The sequence below is a fragment of the Mobula birostris genome, unplaced genomic scaffold (genome assembly GCF_030028105.1).
Source record: "Mobula birostris isolate sMobBir1 unplaced genomic scaffold, sMobBir1.hap1 scaffold_287, whole genome shotgun sequence".
Lineage (NCBI taxonomy): Eukaryota > Metazoa > Chordata > Chondrichthyes > Myliobatiformes > Myliobatidae > Mobula > Mobula birostris.
The window spans coordinates 334423-346702 of NW_027275927.1; the positions used below are offsets into that span (position 1 = coordinate 334423).

General features: G+C 41.8%; 1 protein-coding gene across 4 annotated transcripts in view; it reads left to right on the top strand.

Annotated features, from left to right (window-relative positions):
- Nucleotides 1–6743, top strand: part of enah (ENAH actin regulator) — a 301284-nt gene extending 294541 nt beyond the window's left edge. For 3 of the 4 annotated variants that reach the window (XM_072250356.1, XM_072250357.1, XM_072250358.1), the window contains one exon: nucleotides 1340–6743. In XM_072250356.1, the coding sequence (XP_072106457.1) occupies nucleotides 1340–1377 (38 nt within the window). In that variant the 3' untranslated portion in view covers nucleotides 1378–6743. The remainder of the gene's footprint in view (nucleotides 1–1339) is intronic. The other variant, XM_072250359.1, reaches the window with a different exon arrangement.
- The last annotated feature ends 5537 nt before the right edge of the window (nucleotides 6744–12280 follow it).

Consider the following 12280-nt stretch of genomic DNA (forward strand, 5'->3'; position numbering starts at 1 on the left):
TACCTCACTGGATGAACCCTCCAAGATGTCCTCTAAGTGGCACTGATATTCTCGCTAATCAGTAATTCAACTCCCCTAGCTCCTTTACATCCTTTTGAAATATCAAATCCTGAATTGCTGAGCTGCCAGTTCTGCCTTTCTCTCACGGTCTCTGTGATGGCCACCACATTGTAGTTCCATGTATTAATCCAGGCCCTAAGCACACTTGCCTTGCTGTTATACTCTTTGCATTGAAGTAAATGCATTTCAACTCTTGAGCCCCACCATGCTCATTAACCTTGCTTTGCCTGCCATTTCTTTCAGGCTTACTTCATCTAACTTTTACCTTCCCCAGGATCCTTCCTCTCACTGATCCCTGGTTCCTGTTCCCTGCCACCTTAACTTAAATCCTCCTGAGAAGAATGAATAAACCCCTCTGTGAGGATATTGGTGCTTTTCTAGGTGCAACCTGTCCCAGCAGTTCTATGAGGGAACCTAATGGAACCCTTCCCCCACACCAGCTCCATTGAGGACTGGTTCAATCAGTATACAACCTGAAATACTTGTCTTTGCAGACATCCACAAAGAACAGAAAAGGTTCAAAGGTCCAATTTAATGTATGCAATATACATCCTGAATTGCTTTTTCTTCACAAACATCCACGAAAACAGAGGAGTACCCCAAAGAATGAACGACAGTTAACTGTTAGAACCCCAAAGGCCCCCCAAGCTTGCTTCCCTCCCTCCTGCGTGTAAGCGGCAGCAAGCAACAATCTCCCCCACCCCCCACAGGCAAAAAAAAAAGCAACAGCACCTGCCGCTGAGCAGTCAATCGTGAGCAGAGCAACAGCAAAGACACAGACTTGCAGTTACCCCAAAGACTTTGCATTTCACCCGGTATACAACATTACTACCTAATAAGGTAGGACACTACCTAATAAGGGAGAAGGAGGTGCCTCCATTTTTCAAAGAACCCAAAAAGAATAAATGACAAAAAAAACATGAGAACCCCAAAGACTCCAACACTTCAACAAAAAACATCAGCGCTCACCACCCACCAAGCAACAGCAAAGCACCCAAAGCATAAAGTAATCACACTTGTGTTGATATACTAGTGGCTGTCCAGTCATTGCTGGAGCTGGGAATGTGATTGGTTCTGCCTCATCACTATGCCGGAGGGCAGACTACACATCGTGCCCTTGCAGCTGGTGGACTTGCTGCCCCGGGAGTTGGTTGGTTTGTGGGATGTTACATAAATACACAGGAAGCACACTAGCTGAAAGCCAGACATTGTGCTAAAGAATCCGGCCTGCTACTGAAATGGTGAAGATACTAATGTAAGCTTGCCTTTTTGTTCACAGCAATCAGACAGGAGCTGAGCAAATCCAACACTGCATAGACGACATGCTGAATGAAACTGGCCCTTCTACGCCTAATGTGATGACTGATGACAGTGAGAGGGTGATGAGAAAATGACAAAGACCCAGTGAGGAGTGGGAGAGCAGGTGGGAGGGAGGGAGGATGGAAGCCCACCTTGTGCTGCAGTCCGAGATTTTGCAGGCAACCTCATACCGTTGTGCTTTTCTTTTTATTCCCCTCACTGCTTGCCGCTTTTTCTATCTTCTTGGAGGAAGAGAGTTACTGTAATATTATGCAAAGATTCTAATGTTTGTTGAAACTGAATCACAGTGTCTGGAAAGTATCATCACTTGAAAGAAGAATTTGCACAACAGTTGTTTTTTTTTGTTTTTTTTCCTCTAGGAGGTGGGTTGTAGTTTGAGCACAGATCTTGGAGACAGGTAACTATATAGTTTCTACATGTAGGAAGATGCAGTGTGGGAATGTGCTCTATTGTAAGGGTGCCCAGGGATTATCTGTTATTTTTCTACTATTCAAACCAATGGCAGATCACAGGGTTTAAGGATACAGAGATGCCTTCCTTAGTTTATTATTGTGATAATGCTTTACCAAATCGAAGACTTGTCTGTCAATCCAACTAATGATGTAAGTTCTCAGTGCAGTGTCTGTAATTGTTCCTTCCCTGAGTTCTTGTGCATGTCGAGATGTAATTCTTTGGTATATCAAAATTGGCTGTGACCTGATGTTTCATCCCACTTTGCCAAGCAATATTCAGTCATGTTAAGTAGCCATCTGATTGCCTTTGCAAGTATCTGAGGGGAAGGATAGGACGGGGTGAGCCCATGTGCTGCCATCTGTATAATCTAATAATAAATCCACTTGCATCTAGTTTTACCACATCTTCTAATCCTGGAAAAGATACCCTTTGAGAATGTCTGTGGTGCAATTGTGTTCATTTCCGTATGTTCCAACAAGCAGATGTATTCTAAAGCAAAGTGTGGAAGGAAGAAAATACTTGAGGGGAAGATCTTTCTCAACCCTAGTCCCATGGTTTTCTTGAGACTGATCACAACAAGTTAAGGTGTTGCCATTTTCACCTTGCTCCCATGACAAAGTACCTACTTTCCTTTGTCCAGTTCATCAACTAATTTGAAGAATTGTTGCTTCTTTGACCATATGAAGTGGTAAACGTCTGTTGTGTCAGATAGCATTTGAGTTGGTGAGTGGTCGTTGATCTGCCCTTTCTCAAAAGCTGACAACTCCCAAACTGGTTGCTGAAGTGGAAAGTGGGTTAAAGGTATTGTAATATCTCTCAGCAACTCTGTGCCCCACTAAAACTACTCGCTACTGAACAACCACCCTGTCCATACAGTACCTGTAGATGTACCAGGGTTACCAAGGGACTTTTGATCCACACACATTGTTAGACCAGTGGAAGTTGTGCCTCTTTTGCAGGAGAGGAATAGTTCAGCTCTCAGGGCTCTGCCACCCATTGAGGAAGGAGGTGTTTTTGGTCTTTATCCCAATGCAAGCTTCCTGCTTCCTCAGTTGGAGTGACAGTGTTATTTTTTCCTGCAGTTCTTTGAAATGCGTGCCTTTCCACCAACCCCCAACTCTGTAACTCCTGATTGTCCTGCTAATCGGACAGGGCCAAATCCAGAGCAGTGGTAGCTGGGACTGATGCAGGCATCTGGGATTTCAGATGCTGTAGAGTTTGCACCTTCTGAAACACCTACCTTGCCCATCAACACCTTGGCTTGGTCGCAGATTCAGATACCTTTATTAATCTCATCTCACCTTGGTGCTGTGTGCCTGCTTCAAGAATTGAATTCTATTTGCCAAACAATGGGATTGATGTCTCCAAAACTGAATTGCTTCAAGAATATTTGTAGACATCTAAGTAAAGTTTGTTCCATTTCCAGTGTGGGTATCACAAACAGGATAATTTGTGTTTAAATTCTCCCAACTAGTGTTGCAGATTAAAATCGAATATCATGTACAAATGTTTTCAAGGTTGTCACTGTTCTTTATAATTTACATTTGAAAATACTATCAAAATTTCAAAAGCAAAATTGCTTAAACTGCTGCAGGAATAGTTTATTGAGTCTTTGATTTCTATGTTGAGGGCCTTGACGTCTCTGATCATCACCAAGTAGGTAATAGTCACCAGCCCTGGTCAGCGGTTGTGCTGGGATAACAGTTGTATCTCTGTGATCTAGATAATGTGAAACCCAATGAATTTAGTTAAAAGTTCTACAAATTGTTATTGTTAGATAGATAATGCAGTGGATGTTGTAGGGAAGCTGAGAGATTTTCTTTTGGTAGAACGAACATAGCCGCTTTTTTTTAATACAAAGTGGTTATGAAAGTTTTTTTCACTGTGATCTATAGAGGGATAAAAATCCTGTTATATTGCACATATATACTGTCAGTGCAAAAAAAAACTATTTTTAACAGGGCAGTTTATTTCCTTTAAAATATTCATTATTTCTTCATTCTCAGATACTAAAGTAGATTACATGGAGATCCTGACAAATATTAGGTGATTGAGGTTGTTATCTTGTATACTTTACCTTGCCTTTTGCTCTTTGCCCTAAATCACAAAGGGGCTTGACCTCCCAGAGCCAGGACCAGTTACACACTGTGCACAATTGTATGCCCTACCACTGTGAGAAATGGCACATCAAGGTTCAGCTGCTGTTCAATGCCTAAATCATAAACTGATTCCTTATTCCACTGGATTATTATCTTGAAGACTCAAGATTGTTTCCATGGCTCCAGCTATCTGATTTTCCTCTTGTAACAAGAGAGCTGTAATCTGAAACTCTTCTTTGAGTATTATGCCCAATAGTCCTTTTCAGGGTGGCTCTGCAGGCCACGGTGCCAGCCAGGGTGGGGCAGGGAACAGGTTGGGTAATCTGCTGATTGAATATGGGCCCTAGTCGTCGTGCCATTATGTTCAGGTATTTGAATGACTTGGACCTTTACATCAGTGGATTATTTTGAAGCTGGAAGAGCCATTTTATCGCAGACTTAGCACCCAACCTGTTCATGTAGAATCAGGCTTTCAACAATGGTTCCATGTTAGATGGGAGCTGGAGTTTTTAAAAACTAATCATGTTGCTGAGTAATTGAAGTAATGAGCGAAAAGGTTGGTCTGTCTTCCGCATCATTTGTCTCCTGTGTTGTGTTGTCAACTGTCTCACAACCGCAGTTACTTTGAAATACGTTTTGCTCGATCAGTTCTGTGCACTCCTTGGTGTAGAATGTTTACTCTTGGGATGCTATGTGAAGTTGAGTGTTAACTAGGCTTTAATATTTAATTAACTTTTAAAAGGTACTAATGTTAATGGTTTACGTGGAACATACTTGAATCTTATGGTGTACATTCATTTGACAAATGAACTGCTTAAAGCCAGTGTAGCCACAGAGAAATTGACAGACAACTGACTGTGAGGTTGGCATTGGTGGAGTAGACCATTCCAAGAGGATGCTCCCATCTCAGTGCCTGCAAAATTTATTTTATCCTGTATCTTGGGATTTTGTGCTGCTCATTTTTAAAAAAATCTGCTAGCTCACCCTCACGTAAAAATGTTGACAATGCAAATCCCTTCCTTTAAAAAAAATAACTGGCAGCAAATAAGGGAATGGGCAAGTCCTTGCAATCCAGTGTTTAGATCTTTTTAATAAAAATTTCAGAAATCTTAAAAATCACTTTTCTATGTGGGTTATTGCTGGAAAAGTGAGAATGTAGTCTTTGTGCTCAAAGAACAGAGCAAAGTCCACACCTCAGGAATTGCCTGAAAATTGTATCATCCACAGGCTATTTCATTGGGCTAATGTTAACTCCAGGCTCTCTGGCTTCCTTAAGACAAGTGTCCTCTGCATTGCCCAGGGGAACAAGTTCAGTGCTCACTACTGACGTCCCCAAAACACTAATTGAGTCCTTCAGTCTCCAGAGTAATCTTGCTGCTGCTTGTTTCTGTGAGCACTGTGTCTGCTGCCCTCTGAGTGCCTGTGGGGATAATCATGTTTCTTTGACGCTTATTATTTTGTATGACACATCAGCCTTTACTGGATTGGGTTATATTATGGATTTGGTGTACTATACCTGTATTTGTTTAAAATATCTTTCTGGTTATATGACCCTTCAGAAGAGTTGCTACCTGCTCAATAGCCAGAAAGGAGTGAAAATAATTAGCATTTTAAATGTGCAAGCTCCAAGAGGTTTATGTAAAAGGTATATACAAAATGAAAATGCATTGAAAATGTTTCAGCTAATTTGCAGTAATACATTTGAAGCCACAGTACAGAACTGACTGAAGTAAAACATCCAAGGTTAGTAGTATGTGTTTTCACAGGTGAGAATAGAGGATGGAAATGAAAACCTTTCATTTTCTCATCTCACTTCCTGACTATCTGTAGGCTGGGGAAGTAGAGATGGTTCTCACAAAAGCTCAAGCTTTTTCAACTGTTTCCCTGAACTTAGCTTTGTTCCGTGACAATGGATGGAAATTCACTTCCCTCATAACACTAACACCCAGTGCCACGATCTGAACTGTATAAACTAACCAGTGCCTGTGCTGGAAAGGATTTTGCTTCTCTCAATGTCTTGTAATCAAATGAAGTTCTGTATAAATGTGCTGGTGCTGGAACCTGCCTTGAGTCACTCCAAAATCAGAAAACGATCACTTTGTACATTAAGGATTGTGTTTTGGAGTTGCATTTTGCCTTTAGATATTGTGCAGGTGAATTACAATTTAAACAAAACTGGTAGAGATGGGACTAGATTTGCGCAGAGCTCCCTTCTCCTGAGTGAAAGCTGTGGAACTTTCAGGGTTACATGGTGAGGAGAATCATAGATCGGCTGTGGACTCAAGACAACAGAAGTGTTAGAGCCACAGAGACCAAGACTTTGCAGTGACAGCTCAGGTGATTGCTCTTCACTACAGAGCTCTAGTGTATGGAAGATCCCAGTGGAAACCTAGGTAGTAGCAGGACAGCATGGAGTTGCTTATGTATAAATATGAACTCCAAGTAGAATTGCTTCATTTGTGCAGTGAATTTGAGGCTTGTCTCCAGCCACAAGACAATGTTATTTGCTCTCTATTCCTCATCTCCAATGTGATCGGATTTGTTTTGTATTTTTGATTTTTGACTGCCAAATTGATTTGCACAAAATTCCATAGGTAACTCTCTTGTCAGAAGAGTTCAAGGTGGTTTCTTGCTCTGGTGAAATGAACAAAATGTATCAACATATTTCACATTTACATGCTTCTGAATCTGTTCTTTAGATTTACAATTCTGTTTGTATCATTGTTATGTTACATTTTAAAATTTCTTATGTGCTAATTTTTTTGATCGAATGGAATAAAATTAAACATTAGATCTTCTTGAGAATGTCTTCCTATGTCTAATATCTGCATTGTACTATTGAACACATGAACAGATTTCCTCTGGAGTTTGTTACACGGATCCAGTCACCTTCTGGGTTCTTGGGAAATTCCTGCTAATTTCCAGTCAGCAAATTGTGGAAAGTCCTCATTATAATAAAAGAACATGTTGTTCTCCAAGAGTACTTCATAACCCATGCATTGCTTTAAAAAGTGCTATTGTTTGCAAACAGGAATCTCTTAATGAACTCTTCAGCTATCATGATTCTCACAGAACTGGTGCAGAAGAAATTCGTTCTTCCTGGCAATCTACCCAAGAGTTTTGCTAAGACGACAGTAATTCTAGAAATGCCAAGTAACCATAGGGTTAATTGAACTCAATTAACATTGGGGAAAATAATGCCATTGTATCTCACTGTTAATGTGAAAAGGGCTTAGTTTAATGTCTAATCCACATACTGTGACAGTGCAGAACACTTCAGTGCTGTTAGCTTGAGGAAGAACGCATCATCTTCTGACTCAGTACATTAGTATTCAGACCTCAACATTGAATTTAATCATTCAGTTGGACTTATAGCCCATATTTGAATTTCTTTCTCTTTTTATATCTGAGATTTGTCCTTATTACCTATTACAGTTTGCAATAATTTTCTGAATTCCATATCAGCATCCTATATCTGAAATGTTGACCCTGTTTCCCTCCCCAAAGATCCCCCCTGACTTACTGTGTTTCCAACATTTTGTTGTTTTTTTCTTAAGATTTCCAGCATCTACAATATTTTTGGTTGTGGATCTTTTGATCTTGACCTCGAATAAATCACTAACAATTGGATATCCACAGCTCCGAGCCAGAGAATTCTACAACCTTGCAAAACAATTTCTCCTTGGCCAGCTATCTTTTCTCCTTGCTTCTTTCTGTATTCTACATTGAGATCGCATCTACTGTCAATGGATTTAGATCGATCTCACTCATTCTGCTCTGTGGGTAGCCTTCTCATCTTAGAAATCAATCCAAGCAACTTATGCTAACTGCAGAGCTTGGCAAAACCAGTGTTGAAAGGTAAAAGGCCGCAGGTGCTGTAAATCAGAAATAACCAAGATAATGCTGGGAAGTCATTGATCTGGAAACTTCACCCCTTGTTTCTCTGCAGATGTTGCCTGACCTGCTGAGTGTTTCTTCATTTGTCTTTTATCTCAGCAATATTATCTTTTCTGCAAAAAAAAAAAAAGGTAGCTTCTACGACCGCAAATACAAGGAATTCTGCAGATGCTGGAAAATCAAGCAACACACATCAAAGTTGCTGGTGAGCCACACATTTTATTGCACATCCCATTCCCATTCTGATATGTCTATCCACGGCCTCCTCTACTGTAAAGATGAAGCCACACTCAGGTTGGAGGAACAACACCTTGTATTCCGTCTGGGTAGCCTCCAACCTGATGGCATGAACATCGACTTCTCAAACTTCCGCTAATGCCCCACCTCCCCCTCGACACCATCCGTTATTTATTTATATACACACATTCTTTCTCTCTCTCTCCTTTTTCTCCCTCTGTCCCTCTCACTATACCCCTTGCCCAACCTCTGGCTTCCCCCCCCCCTTGTCTTTCTCCCTGGGCCTCCTGTCCCATGATCCTCTCATATCCCTTTTGCTAATCACCTGTCCAGCTCTTGGCTCCATCCCTCCCCCTCCTGTCTTCTCTTATCATTTTGGATGTCCCCCTCCCCCTCCCACTTTCAAATCTCTTACTAGCTCTTCCTTCAGTTAGTCCTGACGAAGGGTCTCGACCCGAAACGTTGACTGTACCTCTTCCTAGGGATGCTGCCTGGCCTGCTGCATTCACCAGCAACTTCTATGTGTGTTGCTTCTAAGTAGTTTGTTTTATTTCCATATCTGGTGCCTGTACCCAGAGAATTCAGAACACCACTGTTATCTCAAAAAGGATTAAACTGTAAGTATAGGAATGACGGAAATTGTCACCAGGTCAGACAGCATCAGTAGAGAGAAAAGTTGTTAACATTTCAACCCAGAGACCTTTCATCAGACTTAGCCTGACTTAAGAGTTATATTCTTAATTGCAGTCTCATGTCTGGGATGCTCGACCTCGGAGAAGTGTTTATTATGAGTTTACAATGAGAGTATTTTTCCAAGGCCAAGATTAACAGATCCAAAACCAACCATCCAAACTAATCCTCAACCACAACTCTGAGACATTGTAAAATGTGCATTTTGAATTTCCACCTTCTAGTTGTAGTTACAATTGTTGGTTTTGCAAAAAATAGCTTGATGAAACTCTTCCCTATTTGTTACTATTGTCCCAAGGTACAATGAAAAGCTTGTCTTGCATACTGTTCATACAGATCAATTCATTATACAGTGCAATCTCGGTGGTACAAGATAAAACAATAACAGAGGACAGAATAGTTTTAGTTACACAGAAGATGCAGTGCAGGCAGACAAAGTCACAACAAAGTAGATTGTGAAGTAGAGTCTTTCATTAGGGAAGAATTCAATAGTCTTATAGCAAAGGGGTAGAAGCTATCTTTGAGCATGATAGTAGATATTTTCAGGCTTTCATATTTTCTGCTTGGTGGGAGGTGGGGAAGAAGAAAAATGTCTAGGGAGTGGGATCTTTGGCTGCTTTACTGAGGCAGCAAGAAGTGTAAACAGTCCATGGAAGGGAGACTGGTTTCCATTACATGTTGAGCTGTGTCCACAACACTGCAGTTTCTGGTCGTCACAGACAGAGTAGTTACTACACCAACAAAAGCATCCAGAGCAGATGCTTTTTATGATGCATTGATAAAAATTGAGAAGATTTGATGGGACGTGCCAAATTTCCTTTGCCTCCTGAGGACGCAGAGTAATTGGTGAGATTTCTTGTGCATGGCATCTAGGTGGTTGGACTAGGAGAGGATATTGGTAATATTCAGTCTTAAGAACTTGAAGCTTAACCTAGAAAAAAAATCAGTGGGTCAGCCAACATCTAGGGAGAAATGGACAGTTGACATTTTGGGTTGAGACACATCATCTAGACTGAAAAGGGGAGATGGTTGGTGTTAAAAGGAGGGAAAGGGTGGAGCAAAAGCTGGTAGGTTATAGATCCAGATAAGGGGGAAAAAGGGGAAGGTGAGACAAGCTGAGGTGATAATTGGGAGTGACAAGGGGTTGAAGATAGAGTCTGACAGGAAAGGAAGATGGAAACAAGGAATTGGGGGGTGGAACCAGACAGAGTGTTTGGGTAATGGGCAGATAGATGGGTGGCAGAGGGAAAGGGACATGATGGGGGACCATGTTAATGAGGAGGGATAAAGGGGATACAGAGGGTGCAGTTGCCAGAAATTGGGAGACTTCATTGTTCATGAGGCTGGGTTGTATGCTACTTAGGCAGAATATAAAGCACAAAGACCACATAAAAATCATTCAACAATGTATGGAACACTTGATGGATGTAGTAAGCTAAATGAAACTTGATTAAAATTGCCATTATCCTGCCCTGCAGGAAAGGCCATGTACCATTGATGCAAGTCATCGATGAAAATGGTGAATACTTGAGGATCCAGCAGTAATTGAGGGCTAATTATCACTCTGATCCTGTGTGTGTATATATTTTTTGAAAGTCTACATATTATAGTTCCACCAGCCTGCTTAATTGGTATTCCATCCATTTCCCTCAACGTTGACTCCCTCCACCACTGGCCCACAGTGGCTGTAGTGCACACTGGAGTTCCTGATTGCCAGCTATTTTAATTCTGCTTCTTGTTCCCACACCGACCTGTCCATCCTCTTCCTCTTCCACTGCCAAGATGAGACTCAACACAGGAATAAACCTCAAATTCTGACTGAGTAGTCTACAAACAGACGCAGTGAACACTGAATTGTCAAATTTCAGGTAACTTGTTCTTCTCTATCGCTTCTCCACCTGACTCCATCTTCCCATCAGCCCTTTCCATCTATCACCTGTGAGTCTCTTCACCCCACCCCTTACCCCTTTATACTGACCATCTCCCCTCCGCACTCCCAGTTATAATGCAGGGAGTATGCCTTGGCCTTCAAAGCCTGGTCTCTATGGCTTCCTCCAACTGGATCCTGAACTTATTGGGAGACAATAGTTGGTGTGGATCGGTAATAATATCTTTGACTTGCTGACAGGTGCACCTCAAGGATGCATGCTTAGCCCACTTTTCTACTCTCTCTATGCTCATGATTGTGTGGCTAGACATAGCTTAAACACCATATGTAATTAATTGATGACACCACTGTTGTTCGCAGAATCTCTGATGCTGAGGAGCTATGCAGGAGTGAGATTGATCAGCCAAATGAGAGGTGTCACAACAACAACCTCAACCTCACACTAAATGTCAGTAAGAGCAGGAAATTGATTGTGGACTCAAGGAAAGGGGAAGTTGGGCAAACACACACCAGGCCTCATTAAGGGATCAGAGGTATGAAGGGTAACAGCTTCAAGTTCCTGGGCATCAACATCTCAGAGAATCTATCTTGGGCCTAGCACATTTATGCAATCCTGAAGAAGGTACACCGGGAGCTCTACTTAATTAGGAGTTTGAGGATATTTGGTGAGTCACCGAAGAGTCTTGCAAGCATCTACGGAATCCAAATAGATGTAAGGTTATTTTAGATAAGCACATGGATGTAAGGAAACTGGAGGGTTATGGACTTTGTAGAAGGGAGGGGTTAGATGGAACACGGGGTAGCTTTATATAGGTCAGGACAACTTCGTGGGCTGAAGGGCCTGTAATGTTTGATGTGCAGCTCCGTCTCCAAAGTTCTGGGGTGTATTCACCATAAGGGTATGAGGAATCTGGAGCTGTTCTGTAGCCACTCAGGCATTGCATCTGCTTAGGGCCTCTGTTTCCTCTGAATACCCTGGGTTGTACAATACTGAGCCTGGTGTTTCCTCTAATAAAGTTAATCCTCTAATCTCTGTTGTTAGTCACAGTGTTTCTCATCTTCCTCCTCAGCAGCTGTGTACTGTCCCTTGTGAATCAGACCCACTTGCTTTTGGATACAGGAAGCTACCTGCCTTCTATTAAGCATTTATTTTCTTCACACCACCATCCAAAAGGTCCTTGGATTCAATTTGATGAACCTTTTTCAGTGTATTAGATAGACCACTTTAGTCATAGTCATACTTTATTAATCCCGGGGGAAATTGAAATTGGAAATTTAGACCCCACAGTTACATTTCTCTGTCCCTCTCCAAATTCCAGGAGGTCATTTTGGATTCTGGGTGGAAGTTGCTGTTCCTGGAACTCCAGTTACTTGGCTTTCATGGAGAAACCTTTTCACTTCTCAGTGCCCTGGGAGTGTGGATCTTGACTCAGAATCTCTTCAGTGTGCTGTTACTGGCAGGTATCTTTGGACACATTTTCTGTTCACCTCTGTACAGGAGGGGAACCAAATACCATATAACAATTACAGCATGGAAACAGGCCATCTTGGCCCTTCTAGTCCATGCCGTACGCTTATTCTCACCTAGTCCCACTGACCTGCACTCAGCCCATAACCCTCCATTCCTTTCCTGTCC